Source organism: Artemia sp. Qi Xiang Cuo, chromosome 2 (genome assembly GCF_049724085.1).
Source record: "Artemia sp. Qi Xiang Cuo chromosome 2, ASM4972408v1, whole genome shotgun sequence".
Lineage (NCBI taxonomy): Eukaryota > Metazoa > Arthropoda > Branchiopoda > Anostraca > Artemiidae > Artemia > Artemia sp. Qi Xiang Cuo.
Window position 1 is genome coordinate 42,007,788 of NC_142795.1, and position 20,776 is coordinate 42,028,563.

Genomic DNA, 20,776 nt, shown 5'->3' on the forward strand with positions numbered 1-20,776 from the left:
ATTTCTACAGGGTCAAAAACAAATTTTCCCCCCATTAGTGAATTAAAAGGATCACCAAACGTCGCAGTGTAAACAACTATTGCATTTAAAATTGTATTCGTCAGTTGAAACTCGGGGGAAGTTGTACCCCCCTCCCCCTCTTGTATATTATCCCCTCCCCCAAGTTGTTCAACAGTATCTGGGGTATGTTCCACTTCATTTGTTTGAAGTGGACTCGTTAGGGTATCGGAGGCTGGAGGAGGAGGAGAAGGGTTCCTCGTTAATTCGTTTGTGAAATCCTCCAAAATCTCTAGTGTATTTGGGCTCAAGTCCCCCCCCTGCCCAACTGTGCTATTATCTACATTAAAAAGAAAATCGTTTATAAACTCATCAATATTTAACAGTATTTCCAGTAGTCACTCCATGGGGAATTGCTATTTAAGTCCACCGATGCGTCCTCTCCTTCACCAGCTGATGAGGACGATGGTGAATATTGGACCAATGGTCGTCCAACCTATAAATGAAAAATAGCTTATTTTCAAAGTGTTCAATCATCCCTACTGTTTTTAAAATTTGGATTATTATTTAAAGTCAGCGCTTAGTAGTAGCATTTGGTTAATTCAACTGAAAGTTCCAAAATATCAAACTTAATATAAGATATTTACAATCTAAAACATCGCTTTACATAGAAGGCGGCAATTTGATTTTGTTCAATAAAGAGATAGTCAAATATTTAAACTACTAAAACAAAATAATTATGTGCTATTTTTTTTTGCGGCGCTTTCCGGGCCCGCAGCACATCCCGTGGCGCTTCTCGGGGTCCACGGCACACCCCGCCAGCGCTTCCCTGCGGTGCTTCTTGGGCCCGCAACGCTTCCCGGCCCCCCCCCTTTACATAATGCCCGTCAAAAGTTGAAATATTCGCTTAGACTACATAAGTCGCTATTTTTCTCTAATTCCACACAGATTCAGTGAACTCATGAGTTTAATTATTGTAACCCGTCGTGCGTGAGTGTTCTGATTTCCAAGATTGAACTTCAGACGAGGAAAATGCCGGGAACCGTTAGCTTGGCTTCCCCTCGCTAAAATCGATGCAATGGCTTGTAAGCTATTTTCAGTGCAAATTAGAACGCCAATATGTGCAATAGATAAAAGGAATAATCTCTCTCTCTTAAAACTATGTGAAGAATAGCATTCACAGAGTTTCAAAGGTACCTAAAAATATTCGCTTATGTGATGGCGGCGAAGAGATAGGGGGAATGCATTGAAAATAGTAAAGATTAGAAAAAAATAGCATTTTGAGTTTCAAAGGCGGTGATTATTAATTGACTAGAAATTACATAAAAATATTCGCTTATGAGATATTGAAGCGATAGCAACAGAGAAAATAGCAAAGATTTGAAAAAAGGGGAGCGGTTTCTTTGCAAAAAAAATTACATTAGATATCTCCGAGGGAGGGGGGAGAAAACAATGTTTGGGGGGCGAGGGGTTAATATTTTCATATCTCGCTGAATTAAGTTTATATTGGGTTGAAAAATAGTGAAAAGAAAAAACATTGGAAGAAATAGATATATATATTTATGTAATATAGGTATGAAAAAAATGCTCACATTTCCAAATCCTGGCTGCACTTGGGTGCCGGAGGGTCCAGGTAGTGGGTGCTGGAGGCCGGACGGAGTGGCAGCGCTATGTTCTTGCGCAGCTGGGCCAGCAATGTCATGGGCTTGCATAGATGAGCCAGTGAGGTTCACCATCCTTATGGCCCATTCTCTTTTTGGTTTATGCCCAGACTGTATCGGGGCTGGTACTGATGGGGCTGCCTCACCCTCTCTTGCTCTCTTACTGGGTGGTGGCGACGGACATTCTTCACAATTTGCCTTAAAAAGAGAAAAAAGTTAGTATCGAAATAATTTCCCCCTTTTTACAGAAAGAAAGTTAGTATCCTCATCCACATAATTTTGTCTAGAAAAGCATTTATCACTAAGAAAGGTCCCCCTACGCCAGCATTTTCAGTAAATCAAAAAGTACAAACATACTGAACTCAGAAATCAAATGAAAATTTGATTAATTTAAAAAAGCTTATTCATAGACATCTTAACCTTACCTTACTTTTCATGCAAACACTTTTTCTTCATTTTACAATATTGGCGGTAGAATTGAGGCATGTCAACCCCCCCCCGTTCAGTAGTGTCCTAAATATATTGTTAGTAATTATTTTTGGAAATAATCCCGTTTCACCGGTTACAAATACAGGTTACGAATCCACAAGCTTAATATACAGCGATCTCTTTTTGCTTAAAACCGTTTTAATTTGAGAAAGAGGGAAACAAATCCTTTATATCATTGAAACCTTTTGTTGAAGTCACTAACTTAACGTAGTAACAAGCTGAGAGTGCAATTGGGGGGTGTCAGCTAATTATCACCTTTTTAAATCATCGCGGAAAAATTTTTTTCTATCAAGTAAACGACTGGGGGGGCTTAAATGGAAACGGTTTATTAATAGCTATTATGGGATAGATAGAAGTTGATTTTCACTTTTTGATAGGATTACAGAAATAATACATTTATTGAAAAAATAGAAATATTTCTATTGGCAATAATTATAAGTGTAAAAACAGTGTGGGGGTGGTGGACGAGGTTTAGGTAAAAAAAAGAACATATTTTATGTTTCCCAGTGCCTATAAGGATTGCTTGGTGGATAGGTTTGGGGGGGGAGGGGGTACTGACCTAGATATACTAGATGGTGACCAAGGAAAATAATTTTATTTTGAAAATAAAAAATGTACTAAATCAGAATTTACATGGCTAATTGTGAATAGTTGATTTTCACTTTTTGAAAGGCTTACAAAAAGAATAAATTTATTTAAAAAAGAGAAATATTTCTATTGGCAAGAATTATACTTGTAAAAACAGTGGGGGGGGTTTAGGTATTAAAAAGAACATATTTTATGTTTCCTAGTGACTATAAAGATTGCATGGTGGTTAGGTTTGTGGGGGGAGGGGGTACTTACCTAAATATAGTAGAGGGTGACCAAGGAAAATAATTTAATTTTGAAAATAAAAATTTACTAAATCAGAACTTACATTGCTAATTGTGGCTGTCAAGGCTTCTAATTCATCAAATTTATCCATTGTTGTTTGAAAATACTTTCTGATAATTTAATCACATTGCATGCTCGTTATATACGAAATCTCAAGGACGAATTGTTATGTAACTGGGGGAAACCCATATGTAAACAAGTCTCTGATTGGCTGAGAAAGGATATGTATCCGACTCGCTGATTGGTTGAGAAGGAAACACGTGATCTAACTGTTTTCCGTTATAGGATCAATAAAATTCCCAATCGATTACACAATCAATTTCTCGGAAATCCACTTCCCCTTCGATTACGCAATCAAGTTCTCGGAAATCCACTTCCTCTTCGATTACGTAGTCAAGTTCACGGAAATTCACTTCCCCCTCGATTACGCAATCAAGTTCTCGGAAATCCACATCCTCTTCGATTACGTAATAAAGTTCTCGGAAATTCACTTCCCCCTCGAGTCCTAGATCAATAACATTGTTCCCGTTAGAATTCAATGTGCATGTACAACCTTCGTCCCAGAGTTATTACACATAGAAACATCAAATAAATCGACCTTGGAAAAAGAGGTCATTGACCGATTACGCAATCTTTCTCCCTAGGGACTCTATGCCCATATATGGTGTGCTGTCACGACCTTTATAGTCATTTCTTCTATTGACTAGGGGGCGAATCCCCTAATATACGTAATGAAAACATATGAATATAGAAGTTTGTTACGTAAGTTAGTTAGTAAGTTACGTATATTTATTACTAATATAAAGTTCGTAAATAAAATTAAACAGCTTTCGGGAAAGCCATTTAACCAAAAAAATAAAATAAAAAGAAGTAAAATTAATATAGAAATTGGTGATTCAAAATTAAAACCTGCATTAATTCAAAAAAGTTCAGAAATTAATTAAAAAACAGTAAGTTTTTTAACTAACAGTAAGGAGCGACATTAAAACTTAGAATGAACAAAAATTATTCCGTACTTGAAAGGAGCTGTCCCCTCCTCAACGCCTCGCTCTTTATGCTAAAGTTTTTCATACAGCCCCTTTCAAATACGGAATAATTTCTTTTCGTTATAAGTTTTAATGTTGCTCCTTACTTTCAGTTAAAAAACATGTTTTTTTATTTAATAAAATAAAGGGTTTGATGGTTAGGTTACGTTTTACAAATGATAGGCAGCCAAAAATAATGATCTTTGGGAGTCACCAGAGCCAAATGTTAACTTGAACGTTTTCAAATGGGGTGGTAAGAGGTCATAAGAAAGTATGTAATGGTGGGAGGAAATCATAAGAAAGGATTTAGAGGTAGGAGAAAGTAGGAACTTCATGAGAGGGGTAATGAGTAAATCCTGGCTGAATGTCCTGACCGTCCTGGCTAGGTGGACGTGCGCTGGGTTGAGAATTCTTTGTCCAAGAGGCAAGGGTTCGATCCCTGGCATGGCCAGTTATTTAGTTTGGGACATGGGTCAGTGGTGTGATTCTGTAAGCTTAGCCAGAGTCGACCCAGCTCTAAATGGGTACCTGGAGAAATCTGGGGAAGGTAAGCATGAAGGGTGTACAAAAGCACAGGAGGGCTGCCCCCCAGCCCCCCATTGCACTTCCTGGCTGAAGGGCCACGAAACGGAGATCAGCGCCGCCGGTTTGGACCTTAATGGTCTAGTACCTTCATACTTACTCACTTTTTACTTACTAATGAGTAAATCTCTGAACCAAGAGGGATGAAGGAGGAGCATGATTAGCTGTGTCTGCCTTAGACAGCTTGGTCCTGTGATGAGTTGACACTTGTAATTGCAATAGTGGTGTCTTAAGAAAAATTGTTTCATGCTAATTAGGCCTGTTTTATTTTAGTTTTTTATTAAGTTGGAATTTGATCTGTTATTATTATCTTGAGTAACAGGTATTTGATTGTCCAAAAAATTGAGTAGAACATTCTGTACAAATTAAGTAATGACAGCACTAACAAATATGACATTGTCTGCCTGTCACATACAAAAAATTTACTAGGGTAATGACTGGGGTATGTGTTCGACAAATTAAAAAAAATGGAAAGTATTTAAAAGGTCTAAAACATTATGGGGAAAACCGCTTTTCCTCTGATAAAGGGCTAAGCTAGACCAACTTGATCCCTTCTAAGTTGGCAAACGCTCAAATGATGTATAAAAGATTTTACGGTGATGAGGTAAATTAAAAATCATTTTTGTGACCTTCAGCATCAACTAACCATCACAAAGTCGAAGAACCCATTATCAAATTCACCCAGGGAGAGCTGTTGAAAATGTGTGGCTTCAATTTGATATGTGACTGAAAAGTCAGGGAAATGTACGTCCTTTTTGTCGGCGAGTTTGTCAGTCAAAGCGGGTGACACCACATCGAACTCTCTAATCAGCCAAATTGTTCAAATGATAATTCCTTTCAAAAATTTAACTTTTTCCTAGCGGTTGTTCTAGAATCGTTTTGGGGGACTGCCCTTTCCTGAACTCTAAAAAGAAAATTCTACTCCATTTGATCGAAAAACAAAATTCAAACTTCCTGACTCCAGCACTAAACGCGAGAGGTTCAATGGTTTTTCTAAGGTTTCTGGGAAATTAGGTTTCGGCTTTTAGTTTTCTGTAATTGATTCACATCTCTTATCTGAGCTCTACAAGTTATGGCAAGAATCAATTCTAAACAGTTTGTTCACATAAACAAAAAAGTTTATGATGGACGAGGTAGGGTGGTCCTTTAAGCTACCGCATCATCTTAATATACTTTTTTGCAACTTATTACCTTTATACTTGGGTGTAAGTTGTGTAATCACTTGGGCAACAGGAATTGTTAAAAATAAATTTTACTAAATATTTTCAAAATTAAATTTCATCTTTTTAACGATTCAATTAGTTAATACTGATCCTACTAGCGATAAGCAGTATGGAAATGCTTGACACTTGATTGCCTGATACCCAGCATCACGAATATAAAAGAACCTTCTGACTCAACGGCAGGATATTAGTTGCTATCTTTTGATATCGCAAAAGCTTTTGACAGAGTTTGGCAATGATGGCGTGTTGAAAAAAAAATTCCAAGTGCAAGGCTTTTTCTATTCTACTTGAGGTTCTTGGGAGTTTTCTAAGAAATCGTACTCTCTGTGCAGTGTCTACTTCCAGTGAGTTTTTATGAAGGCGGGGCTCCTAAGGGCAATATCCAGGAACCCACACTTTTCCGACTGTACATCTACAACGTAAGGGACAATCTCATTAACCGTCTAAGCCATTTTGCTGACAATAAAACGGCCTATATACATGACGATCCTGTAAAAGCTTCCGCATCCTTACAAACGGACCTCCTGGAGACGAAAACGTGGTCTGGTGCCAGGAAGGCCAACTTCAACGCATTCATGATTTAGGAGCTACTAACAACCCTACCGATGGTTGAAGCTTTCAGGATAGTTGACGAACTTCGTCTTTTAGGAATTAATTTCTCCATAGACTTCTTTTGGTGCCTAAATCTCGATCGGGCGGACCCGGTCCTCTTTCACCAGAAGATTATTTGGGATCATTCTAAGAACATGTCACCATGCAGCTCGATTATCCCTCTGTATAAATTAGGCATTATGCTTGTTGCCGAACATGGTGGCCCACTTATTTTAGGGGCTTCTAAAACCCAACTGGCACCAATGCAGAGAATCAAAAATAGGGCCTCAAGGGCGAATGATAGCACCAATGGGGTAGCTTTACAACATTCAAGTGAGAGATTTGATATGGCATCAAAGGTTGTTTTCCAAAAATACATCACCCCCCCCCTCTGATGAACTATCTCTACTTGTATCACCGTTTGCCAAGCCAATGCAACAACACGCAGAAGCGCTATAGTAACAATGTGAAGGACTTGGGTTTGTTCCCTTGAGGAGTCGAAATTTTAGTTTCCGCAGTACAGTGGTGTTGGGACTGTAATTCAGAACTGGAGGGTATGAGATAAAACTACTCTGTGGCAACGATTTTCAATATCATCCAAAATTATTTACTGTGGCACAATGGCTATAGGAGTCTCCTCTCGAAAACGAGGATTGAAGTTTGAGCTGCTCCACAGATCAGGTAGCCATAAATTTATATTGCCACATACTGGTTTGTAAGACACTGCACCTTCATTTGGAATAGTTTCGCGAGGGATTTTATCCCTGAAAACCTTCTGCTAATTTTTCCGGAAGGATTTTCAACAGAAACGCCTTTAAGGAGAAATTTTTAGCTAAATTGTTGATTAGTATTATATCAGGCTCTAAATTTTTAGCGATGGGGCGCAATGTATTTCTTAAGAATAAATTTTTAAATCCAGAAATCCCTCATATATTAATATTGGATGTTCCTTATTGAAGTATGTAATTTTCAATTCATTGGTGCATAGAGACATTTTTATGCTAGGTAAAAAGGCGAAGGTCTTTTTTTTCGTTTTCAATCGCAGATAAGCTTTTTTTTCATTTTACTGTGTAAATAAACATTACAACACATCACCTCTCTTGGTAAAAACAAAGGTCTCAGAAACGCTACAAGCAGCAATTGAATTGAAATGCTACGTGTCCAATCTAGGGAGCATTTATGTTTTTAGTCTAGAACTAATGTTAGTCAAGAATATAAGTAAAAAGAAGTTTTCCTCATTTTCATAATTCACTCACGGACATCAAAACTTCAAAAGAACAAATAAGGTTAATATTAGGTTATAAACATATTTAGATACTAGCAAAAAAAAACTGTAAAAAAAATTCAATTAGTTTGTTTCATAATACATACTGACAAGTCATGATTAGACTGATAATAATTTTAAATTCAAATTTCGATAATATCTAAATTTACCTTCCAAAGATCAGGTCACAGCTAGTTATTATGCTTGAATTTGTTGATACATTCTGAACTAATTAAATTGCCATTTTTCAAACAACTGAATTTTTTTGGCGACATTAATAAGGCCTTAAAAGGCTACAGGTAGCAGCGGAATAATGTTGAAAGATTATTCATGTATCATTAGTTCATGTTGAGCTTTCCAAGTGAACAAAATGAGACATTTAAGATTTCCGGTTTTTCTACTTTTGGTGAGTGCTTCACCGAGTATTTACTGGCAAAATTTGGGGTGTTATTACGAGAGATGCAAAAGAGGGAGCGATCCCCAAAAGGGTTTTTCAAAGAGATCTTTTTAAAAAAATGCAGGAATATTAGGGCAGAAAATGTTTTTTTTTTTTGCTATTATCAATAGTACCCTGGAAAATTTACCGATGTTTTACTAAAAAAAAACCGGTAAAATTCTAGATGAAGGGCTATGAGACTCACAGAAATATTTCCAGAACCAAAATTATGCCCCAAGAAAGTATTTTAAAGAATCCACCTCCATCTCTTCCCCCTCTAAAAGGCACTAACCTTTCATGCAGTGGTGCCACCTAGAGGGAAACTTATGCATCCTGGAGTTTTTGCGTCCCCTCAAGAAATTAAAAAAAAAACACCCCTAAGAGATTTTCATTGAAAAATGCTTCCTTTTCATTAAAAATTACTGAAAGAATTGAAAAACAAAAAATTTCCCCCTCTCCGTGCCCCCTTGAATCCTTGTGAACTGACGCCATTGCTTTAATTAACTTGCACAAACCTTGTGTTATAAAACAGAAACTTTCATAAATGGATCCTCAGCATTCACATGACCACAGAAATGTGTCTTGAGCCTCATAACTTTGCTAAATCGTGATTTATAAGGGTTTAAAGAATTCAGAAAATGAGTGTTAATGTGCCTTAAAATCCTACTCAAGTCATTACAATTGTTGTTTAAAGATTTAGACTCGAAGCGGGTTGAGAAGTCAATTTTAAAATCCTAGACTAAAACTTAAATTAGGAATTCTTTTTACTAATTCCAGACAGGAACAGGACCTGTCTATTATTCAATTTTCTAAGGATTAAAAATAGGGAAAGAGTAGAGGTAAGAGCTTGAAAATTTTTCTATGAAAACACTTGCGGGGCGTAATTTAGGCTCAGAATTCATTCCTGATTATTCACTCTTCCGACACAACCATTTTTCAATGTGATGAAAAGCCCTTAATCTAGAATTTTACTAAATATATCACTAGGCTATAATTTATTGAAGGTCTATGCCAATCCTAACAACCTGGAGAATAAAATTACTTCTATTTACCAAGGTTTGAATTTGCCACTGCCATACATGTACAAAAAAGAGTGGAGATGTGGCATAGTTCCACAATAACAACTATAAAATTATTTTTGTTACATAAGGTAAAAAAAGTTGAATTTGAATTCCATTTGGCATCTTAAAGAACAAAAAAATAATAATAATCTGCTCCGACATATTATAGATCTTCTTGTGCGCCATTTATCACACGTGTTGTTGCAGTTGCCACATCTCTGAAAAGGTTCAAGATAATTTGTTACTTTTTTGGCCGATAATAATTTCATGAATTTAATGATGTCCTTGGATTGGACACTGATGTAAAAATTCTTGCGCTGTAGCTAGATATAAGCAAGAAATCACTGAATCTCCGACTCCAGTATTAGGGTTATCACCCCTAGTGATTTGTCACTATTTCTACTGATTCCTTATCACTATTTCTAGTGATTATCACCCCTAGTGATTTGTCACTATTTCTACTGATTCCTTATCACTATTTCTAGTGATTTTTTATAATGCCTAAACAAACAAAAATCACTAAAGCAGCACATTATATGTCACTAAATACACCAAAAAAAATCACTCAAATTTAGTGATTTCTTTTTTCACCGGGTGGCAACCCTGTCTAGTATAGCCCCTTGGCACTCTCATCGTTAACCGGACTTACAAACTAAGGACACTCGGTAGCTCCTAAGAAACATTCTGATTTTCTTATTCACTATCGATTGAATGTCGTAGTTATCAAACGTATTTGGAGGGGCATAGGACCACTTTCCGCCTCAAATCATATAGATTGAAAATTATTGCACGCTTTCGATTTTAAAAAAGGTGCATCGTACCTACCTCTTGTTAGAACCTGGGAATAGAAGAGGCGGGGCACAGAGGCTACATGGCAGAGGTGCCATGAGCACACCTTTTGTCTCCATTTTTGTTTTTGAAACGAATTAGATTTGACGTAGATCGTTTTTGAGCAGAGCCATTATGTTATTACATTTTCGCTGATGTCAGCCGGTTGAAATTTTCAAAATGGTGTACCCATGAGGAAATTAAAAAAAATTATGAAGTATACATTCATCAGTTCTTCAAGGGTATATTTCAGCATTAAATAGAAGATTTTACCTTTCATAATTCAAAAATTTATTTTCTTGCCGCGGAAAACTTTCTAATATCACTAGTAAGAAAGGAATAAACAGAAACGAAATGTTCCTTTAGGAACGAGAAAGCTATTAAAGTTACGAGGCACATGTGATACCATTCTTCTACCTCAATCCCAAACATAGAGAATTCAGTTCCTCCTTTTTGCATACAAGTCCAGTCTGTATTGTCCATCATGAGTCAAACCAAAAATCTTGATCATCTCTTAATTCTATGGCTATCTACCTTAGTTCTACCCTAGGCTGAATGGATGGATGGACGATAGACAAAATCTAACAACAAGTGAAAATAATATCATTTTTATACAATACTGAAAAAGCCTTATGCCAGCTTTGCCTCTCACTCGGAATACCTGTCTTGGCAATGGGCCAATGGCTTGATTTTAGTTCATGTTGATGATGGCAACAGACTGAAAAGAATCACAAAAATAAATAGCTAGCAAAAGTATATAGCAGCACCGTCGTAAAATGCTCCTTTTTGGATCTCTAAATCTTTCGGTTTATCATTCTAAGAAAATGTTTTGGTTATGGAACTATAGAAGCGTCGCACACCTTACGAACTTCTAGAATGTAACCTAACTTCAATTGAAACAGCCCGCTGCTTCCTTGAACGGAGCCTTTCACTCGAAAATTCAAGCACGGTCAAAGAAACGAAAGGTTGGCGAACGACTTTAGACAGCACTCTCAGACACAAACTGTATAGCTCAACTTCAACTCACAAACTGTTAGTTTTGGCTGAAGGACAAGCAAAAACCACCCTTTCTGGCCCGATGCTAAAATTGTACGCAGCTTTCCCTAATGTACTATTATATTCATCAATCTGTTAGAAGGTACACAAAATTTTAGTAGAACCGCACAGGCTAAAGCCTTACCATTTTTCTCAATATACTGAAATCGGCGAGAGAGGAAAATCCAAAGTGTCCCTCCCGCAACATAATTAGGGGAAACAGAGAAGTGCAATAACTACAGACAGAATCAAGAATTAGTGATGTTTTTCTTTCAGCGATCCATTTAGCAGTTAAGTTAGAAAACATTAAGCTAATAAGTTAAAAACATTAATGGTGCAAAGTGAAGTATTTAATCATCTAGACAACTTTCTTTATTTATCATGGTTGCCCTTTCCTGCAGACTTGCAGTACCCCACCCTGAACAAAAAAGAAAATTACTTTTTTGCATGGGCAGCACTGATGTGTCTCCTTTTTTTCCCGTTTTCCCTCAGCAGTGACCGAAGAAAATTGGTAGAGGGCTTGTTTGAAAGGAAATAACAATACCTAGTGCCCTTTTAAAATAAAAAGAAAAATAGATCACACCACAGCAAAGTGTCAATTTCTGCCACGAAACATCAAATTTTGCCCACCCCAGGGCAGAATACCTACGAATACAAAACCTACGATAGCCAATTGATTTTTTTGTAGTATAATGCCCTAAGTAGGAGATTTTTAGCCTCCTATCTAAAAACAAGGAAAACCGCTTTTTTGAATGGGCAACAGCAGAGCCATTCCTAGGGTTGGTGGTGACTAGGGCAAAATTAATTACATCACCCTCTCGCGAATCAAATATAAGCATAAAAAAAACGAATCAAAGCGAAAAATTAGATCAAATTGGACAATTCCCCAGCCGGGGTGTCCCCAAACCACGACACCCAGGCAACTGCCCGGTCCCCCCCCCCGTGAAAAGCTCTGGGCAGTAGTGAAGTTTCTTAGTTTTCTTCTTTTTTTTCCGCCAAGGTTAGAAGGCAACCGCAAGATCATAAAGAAGGTGCGTCCAAAAAGTAATGAGACGTACTCTATAAATAAAAATTTATTCATCCGATTTTAATAACACCCCAAAATTCTTCAAGAAAGTTCCCTTGGGCGTCGATCCATCGCTGTCAGCGCGATTTCCATGATTCATAGGCTTCCTCGAAGTCAGCTTCCGAAATGCCTTTTGAAGAGTCGGTTACGGCCTTCTGGATGGCGGCAACTTCATCAAAACGGCGACCTTTCAGGGGGTTTTCAATTTGGGGAACAGAAAAAAGTTTGCCGGGTTTAAATCAGGGCTATACGGAGGCTGTGGTAAAGTTGAAACCCCTATCCGGGCCAGGTAAGGGGTCACATGGAAGGCGGTGGGGCTCGGAGCGTTGTTGTGGTGAAGCTTCTATCGTTCGGCAATATCTGATCGTCTCCTCTTCACGTTTCCGTGCAGTGGCTGAAGGACGTCTTTGTAGAAAGCAGCATTGACAGTTTGTCTTTGAGGCACAAACTCGCTGTGTACCACCCCACGGTTGTCAAAAAAAACAATGAACATGGTCTTCACCTTTGACTACGCCATTCTCGCCTTCTTGGGGCGCTGAGACCCTTTTGTGTGCCAATCGGAACTCTGGCGTTTGGTCTTAGGGTCGTATTGGGAAACCCATGTTTCGTCGCCTGTTATTACGGCATCTAAAAAGTCTGCTTCACCTTCCACAACCTCCACCATTTCACGGCACAGGTCAACTCGTCGTTGTTTATGTTCATCACTCTGCACTTTTGTCACCAATTTCACACAAAATTTTCTTATGTTGAGATTCTCGGTTACAATGTTGTGTACCATCGACTTGCCCATGTTAAGTTCTTCCGCTATGAATTGCAGATTCAACCGACAGTCAGAGTCCAAGAGTCCTTCAAGTTTTGACACGTTTTCATCCGATGAACTCGTCGAAGGACGTCCAGATCGATCTTTGTCCTGAACTGTCTCCCGCCCGTCTTTGAAATCCTTGTGCCAACGAAAAACCTGGGATTTCGACATGGCATGGTCTCCGTAGGCCTGCTCAATCAAGACAAGAGTCTCTGAAGCAGTTTTGCCCAAGAGAAAGCAGAATTTGATGGCGTATCACTGCTCTGTCGTCCGCTCCATTTTTTACTTTTCATCCCGTGATCAAAATGAAAAAAAAACACACTTTGCGAAACTATCGATCCTCACTCTCTCACTGTCCAGAATCAACTGCCGCGGGGTGCGATCCTTTGGCAAGATCCTAATCACCGATACCACCTATTGAGGACGCTCTGGTGGCGATTGGAGGGTCGAGCGTCGGCCAGTCTCATTACTTTTTGGATGCACTGCTAAATAGTTAATTTAAAAGCCATTTCTCATTTAACATGCTTATTACAAAACGGTCTTGATAGCTCCATGGTAAAGTGCCATTTGGCATAAAAAAAGACACTTTTTAATGCTATTTCGAGAGTTGAACTGTTGGGAAGCATAACAGGGCTACTACTGCATCCTCCATAGTCTAAAACCTACAAACCATGGTCAAAGGTTACACGATCCCCTCCTTGTATATTTCTACTCATCCCCTCCCGTAGTAACTAAAATCCCATCTTGAAGAATGATACAACCAAATGAAAAGAAAATTCGTTTATTTACATTCGTTTTCACGAAAATATTTAAATTTTTTGCCTTGAACTTCTCAAAGATACCGGGAATGATACATCCCTTGGACTCTGTCTGTGTGATAAAATTACACATATCTCGTGGGAAATTTTAAGGGAAGTGAAACCTTTATTTACTGCCTTATCAGTAGGCAACACTATAGCATTGCCTATGGGTATTGACGTAAAACTTTAGAGAATTATGAGGAGTATCTTAAACTAAATCAAAAGGTACTATTTGCATCCAGTTTATCGAAAAGGAGGATCTGCAATATTTTAAGGACGGCTGAGGGTATTAAGTTGAAACTTTAAGGACATGCTGCGGGAAATGTTGAAAACTTATTGGAGGGCTGGCAGCCGCCTCTCATGACTTTTTTAGTTGCCCGCCTTCCAAAAATACTACATCGAAATTTTGAAATAGCTATTTTGTTCAAAATAGTCTAAAAGTCGAACAACTATGCCTATGGGGATTACATTACCCCCCCCCCCCCACAGCTTTTGAGAGGGATGCCGAACACAACAAAACACACTGTATGTGTTTGAAACGCAAGTGATGCGATAGGTTTTAGACTAATTATTCATTTATATTAGTACCTGCTATCTGTGTTCCATAATAGGTACTATGGCTGTTCGTTTTGATTTATAATTATCATAGGAATTTATTTCTGCTGGTCTTATGTTTAATATTGCTCTTTTTTTCTTTGCAAAAATTCTTTTTCGGAAAGTTTTTTTTTAATTAATTTCTGTTCGTTCTGACTGCCAAAAAACTGTTATTGGTCAAACTTAACTTTACTATAGATATAAACTAAAAGTTATCGATGTCGCGATTGGTAAAAATACTATTTAGGGGCTCTTAAATTATTCTTTTGTTTTCTTCAGGATGCTTAAGGACTTTCCTGCTCCTAAGATAACAACCTGTTTTTGCTTCGGTTTTATGTTTTCAGTAAAGCGCAAGTTTTTAGGACTAAAAATATAGGAAAATATCACGAGTCAGATTATTTGCGCTAGTTTTGTAGATATATCTTGCATAATCTGCGAAGAAATGATTGTTGCTTTTAAATCTCAACTTCACTCTTTACTTCCACAAGAAAAACCTTTTTAAGAGTAAGTATTTTAAGAGTTGGCAACACTTATTGGAGAATTATCAAGAAAAACTTTGTTTGACCTTTTTTCGGCTTATGAAACGGAATCGACCTTAAAAAGTAAAAAAGAACTGCAAAGACTGTTAGATTTCGGCCTTGATTAAGAGGGGGTTAATTTTAGTTGTGGATTAACAACAACAAAAGAGCAGCCTCCCAAATTTAAATGAAGAGAAGGAAATCGAAGCTTAAACGAACAAAATCATCGCTTTTCAGCCCATATATCTATAAAACTAGTGCAAATAAACAGACTGACGACCACCAAGATGATAAATTATTAGAGGCATTATATCGAGAGTGTTTAAGAGATATGAAAAAGCATTACTTAGCTAGACAAGTAAAACATATTTTAGACCGTATTGTGGTTGTGGGATAGCGGAAAATGTTTCGGGCTAGAAATTCAAACCAAGCAAACTGTATACAGGTAAGAGATCCAGAAATGGCAGTGCGACATGCAGCTGTTTCCCCCCTCTTTTTCTCTGTTTGTATGCTAAGATTAAGAGTTTCTGGGAGGGGATTTTATTAAGACACGGCTCAGTAGAATAAATTTTAATGCTTAATATCAGTAAAAGGAAACTGAAAATTTTATTTTAATGCAGAAGAAAATACTTGAGGAGAGTGATGTCGAGGGCAGGTCCTTGAAGGTAATAATGATCTATTGCATTTTTTTCAAGCTTACTTAAAGAGGTGAAAAGGACGAGGGAGGAAAATTTTCTGGGCTGGTTTGTGTAGAAGGAATGAGTGAAAATTATATTAAGGGATATAAATTTTGGGATATATAACAATGGAAATGGTCGGTTGACGTGCATGCAAAGCATACGAAACATTTCCTTTGGTTGAGTATTTCATATTGCCAATATTTTTCCTATTGATAACAGGAAAATAATAGAGCATTTGGCTATTTGTATTTTCTGTTTTGTTAACCATGACCTGAAAGGGCTTTAAGACAATAAAATTGGAATGTTTAACCCCAAACTCATCGATTAAAACATAAGTAACTTAATTGACCGGGAGACATTTAGACCCACAACCTGAAACTGATTCGCTCACAAAAAAATTAGCCATCCTTTACTTCATCTTTTTTTTATTCTTCTCATACATATGTAGCAATGATAAAAATAAAAATCGTAGCATTAACTCACGAGGAAAAGAGAAAAATTAGATGAATTAAACGGATACCTAATCCGTTAAACTCATTTGAAAAAAGAAACTAAAAGAGCTTTTCTTTTCCTAACAACTTGCAATCTTAGTATAGACATGACCAGTCACCAATCAATATAGAACCGTAATTTTCCATGACAGTTCAAATCATACTTCATGATTTGACGGTAGCATTCGTGTGTGTGACAGTCATTGACAAGTAATTAGTCAAAATTAATACAAGCTAATATACATTAATACTTACTTGCAACCCACCAGGCGTTTCCCACCTCACCTGGCACAAGAAATTCAGATGTTAGATGGGAATTTACTTAACCATAAGCTCCCCAGGCCCATGGCTATATCTTAATACACGACTAGACCTTAATATGCCACGATACACCGATGCACATACACACATTTTATTAAGAATTAACATTCCTTGAATTAATTTTAGTCCCCATGCATAAAAATTAAAACTCCGTGCTTGTGTTAATTTTTGGCTTAATACATGGGAAATATTTCAACAAGACTTTATCCTTGTTATAGCCCGCATATTTAATTATTATTTAAAGCCGACTTTTCTTTCATGAGCTTTAAAATTTTATTTAATGTCAACATGATGAACATTATAGGTTCTTTTTATGAAATTCAAAACATAAAAATCCAGCTAAATCTCTATCGTGCACTGATTTCAGAGCAAAGAGCTTAGATTGAAAAGAAGTTAGTCGTGTAAATATGTATGATACCTCATTTTCCTTTTCAATAAACATGAAACAGGGTCAGGGTATGGTGTCATGTTTATTAAGTAGCATATGGGCTTTTGAAGCTGTGCCAACGTAGTTAATGTTTTGTTTACAGAAAAAAAAACAAAAAGGAAACATTATAAGGAATCTAAAGCTTTTCATCTACATTTATTTTCATTTTCTAGGTTCTAGAGACCACTTGCTCAGATTCAGAAGTTGCGAGTAAACCACAGAAATATAACTCTTCATCTGTGATTCCTTTAATCACAGACATGAAATTAGACGAGTCATCAATACCAGAAAATAAAAGATCCAAACGATTTTTTGGGCCAAAATTAATTGTTGCTTATAGGAAGAAGAGCAGCGTGACATCAGCATCTCCAGTTACTTCTCAACCATTATACTACTTTATTCCTAAGGCACCGCCGATGGAATACCAAAAGCCTAGTTATGACTATACTCCACAATATTATCCGCCTGCCCAGTACCCCCAACCACCGTACCAATATCAGCAGTCTTATTCCTCTCAATATCGACCTCAATCTTATCCTATGCAGCAGTACCCTCCCCCTCAATATCAGCAGCTTTACCGGCCAAAGCAGCCTGATCAACCTCAAATGCAATATCAACAGCAACAACCGTATCAACCGCAACAGCCCTATCAACCACAACAACAGTATCAACCACAACAGGAATATGCGCCACACCAGCAATATGCGCCAAAAGAACAATATCAAACTGAGCAGCATTATCAGCCACATGAACAGTATCAAAGTCAGCAGAATTATCAACTACAAGAACAGTATCAAACTCAGAAGAATTATCAACCACAAGAACAGTATCAAACTCAGCAGCAGTACCAGCCACCGCAGCAGTATCAACCACAAAACAAATATTAGCTACAAGTATAACGTGCAGCTTCCTAGAATTTTATAGAAAAGGATTCTAAATGTGATTATTAACATGTTTATTTATTGCTAATAAATAATTTTTGCGAAAATGAAATCCATCATAAAGGTTTCTCCAGCAGTCAGTTACCATGAAACAGAATCACACAGAGCTTTTTGAAACTTAAAATTTTGCGACCAAGTCTGTTTTTGACAAAATGAATACTTAAGACACGTTTAGGTTTATAGGGCATGTTTTCGCTAACACGTCGGGTTGCATTTTCTAAGCATCTTTCACAGGCCATTTCAATGCCGTGATCCAAAAATGGGTCAACCTTAAAATGGGTCATATCAAAATTCTCTTTTAATAAATATACTCATTTGGACCACATTACCTGTTAGCTATCTTCCGGTACATCTTCCGGTATATCTTCCGGTATCATTCGTTTAGCTGAGTTTTTAGTTTTGCGTTTGTAGATACTTTTAACTGAAATCTATTAATACATCAACAAAAGGGCCTTTCGTACACAAGCGATACATTTTTTTACAGTATAAATTGCAATTATTACCATCAGACCAAAAAGTTTTCGAGTACTTATGGTGCTAGGATTTTTAACTTGTGAATAATAATAGAAATATGGCTGTTGCATAAGTAAGCAGTAAGCCAACTATTAGATTTTAATACCAGCATTTGACAGATTTTCCAAGAAACACATCACCTAATAAGGATTGGTCTCTGTATGTCAAAAACACCCAAAACGTGAGACATCTGTGCTAAATACCTGAGTTATTTGAATGACTCAAAGTACACAGGTCAAGGCTCCACTTAAGCTGACTATATTGAAGAAGGTAATCCACGAGCCAAAATGGTTTCTTTATTGGTTTTGTTTCTTTGTTGCTTTTTTTAGATACTCGTTCCACGTTTCTATAAAATAATTTAAAATCAACGCTTAAAAATGGCAAATACAATCCGAAAAAAAAAAACCAGTTTCTTTTCAATGTAACAAAATTTATTTTAGTAGGCACATGTACAAATTAACATTAGTCTCAGACAAAATATGCAGCTAAGGCGGCCATTTTATCTTTCGGCTTCGGTTTTCCTCTACCCCGACCTCTTCCACGGCCCCTACCTCTGTATAATCCACGGCCTCGTCCTCTGCCACGTCCACGACTCGTTTGGTAGCCTCTTTCAACAAGGTTTTGGAGGTGTTCAGAACAAAAGATGCAACCTTTCGATTTGACTTCAGCGTTTGCCAACTTTGTCTTATCCTAAAATAATAATGAAATAGTCTATTGACCAATTTTTTGACTTGAACATAGGCTAAACAGAGACAAAAGGTAATACAATATCGTAGTTAAAATGAAGGGACGAGTGTTGCTCTGATAATGTAGGATGAGAAGTTAATAAAAAAGGAAGTAGAAATTAAAAACGAATATTACAACTATAAAAAAAATTATAAGGCCCTCAATACAAATTTAAATTTTTAAGACCAATTTCGCTGGTTATGATAAATGATAAAATCCAGGAGTTTAAAATGAATGTCAACAGGATAACGCCAATAATAACAAAAGAAATGGCTGATATTTGAGACCGATATTCACGGTCAATCTTAAATGCTAACAAAAAAGTAATGTCTAAGCTAATGCAGATTTGTTGCAAATCCAAGCTCATTCGGGCCTTCAGTCCTCACCAACGATGGGTTCAGGGTTTGCAGATAACGATGATGGGTTTGCAGATAACGGCCCACGGCTTCAACCTTCGCAGGCTTCCTACAATAAGAGAGCATTTCCGCTCTTTTTTCAGTCTATATTCTTTGAATTTTTATTGCTCGAGTCCAATCTCATGGAATCCATTCATTATAGTCTACAGTAATACAAATTTGCTCACACCCTTATTTTCACGATTTAACATTTCCTGCTTTTTTACATTAAAGAAATTTTTCAAAAAGTTCGTGGTAACGAGATGTAAGTAAGGAGCGACACGGCTCAATAGTAACCGAAACTCTAAAAAACAGAATTTTGATACAAATAGATACATCAAACGGATTTTTATGCTTATTTCAAATATATAAGTTTCAGTCCTGCCCATCAAAAGTTACGCGCCTGAAACAATTTGCCCGATTTTTGAAAAACAAGTCATAGAACCTTAATGAAAATCACACCATCAGATTCAGCGTATCAGAGAACCCTGCTGAAGAGGTTTCAAGGTCCTATCTGCAAAAATGTGAAACTTTGTATTTTTTGCCAGAAGAAAGATCATGGATGCGTCTTAATTTGTTTGTTTGTTTTTTTCTAGGGGTAATTGTGTCGACCCAGTGGTCCTATAATATCGGGAGAGGGCTCATTCGAACGGAGTGCCCTGTTTAAGTGACCAAAAAAATGGAGGGCAACTAGGCCCCATCCCACGCTCTTTTTTTCCCCAAGTCTCCCGATAAAAATTTGGAGATAGCCATTTTGTTCAGCATGGTCGACAAATATATTGACTATGTCTTTGAGGATGACTTAATCCCCCACAGTCCCAGGGAGAAGGGCTGCAAGTTATGGACTTTGCCCAACGTTTACATATAGTATTGGCTATTGGGAAGAATACAGACGTTTTCAGGGGAATTTTTGCTGGTAGTGGGGGGGGGTGGGGGTAAGGGTCACGCGGGAGGATCTTACCATGGGGGATCTTTCCATTGCTATTAAGGGGGTGGTGGATTTCCCAGCATTATTTAAAAAACGATCAGAAATTAAATAAAAAAACAACAAATTTTTCAACTGAAAGTAAGGAGCAGCATCAAAACTTAATACGAACAGAAACTATTACGTATATGATTGGGTTCGCCCCCTAGTCAATACCTCGTTCTTTACGCTAAGTTTTTTTTAGTACTTTCATTACAGCTATTTATTCTAATTAACAGTCTTTGTGATTAAGGGGTAATTTTAAAGAATTTGAACACAATTGGAACTTTAGCGTAAAGAGCGAGGTATTGACTAGGGGGCGAACCCCCCAATATACTTATAAAAATATATGGATATAGAAGTTCGTTACGGAAGTTAATTCGTAAGTTACTTATATTTATTACTAATAAAACGTTCGTAAATAAAATTAAAGAACTTTCGAGAAGGCCATTAAAAAAAAGTAAAATTAATAT

At 37.2% G+C, this 20,776-nt stretch overlaps 2 protein-coding genes across 4 annotated transcripts in view; one reads left to right on the forward strand and one right to left on the reverse strand.

The window, feature by feature from the left end:
* The window catches only part of LOC148955246 (uncharacterized), a 36,217-nt gene extending 18,554 nt beyond the window's left edge, over positions 1 to 17,663 (forward strand). Inside the window, exon 2 of the mRNA XM_089108119.1 lies at positions 16,938 to 17,663. Within this exon, the coding sequence (XP_088964245.1) occupies positions 16,938 to 17,651 (714 nt within the window). The 3' untranslated portion in view covers positions 17,652 to 17,663. The remainder of the gene's footprint in view (positions 1 to 16,937) is intronic.
* A 970-nt stretch (positions 17,664 to 18,633) lies between these two features.
* The window catches only part of LOC148955247 (DNA topoisomerase 3-beta-1-like), a 95,248-nt gene continuing 93,105 nt past the window's right edge, over positions 18,634 to 20,776 (reverse strand). For all 3 annotated transcript variants that reach the window (XM_089108122.1, XM_089108121.1, XM_089108120.1), the window contains one exon: positions 18,634 to 18,908. In XM_089108122.1, coding sequence (XP_088964248.1) covers positions 18,687 to 18,908 — 222 coding nt within the window. In that variant the 3' untranslated portion in view covers positions 18,634 to 18,686. The remainder of the gene's footprint in view (positions 18,909 to 20,776) is intronic.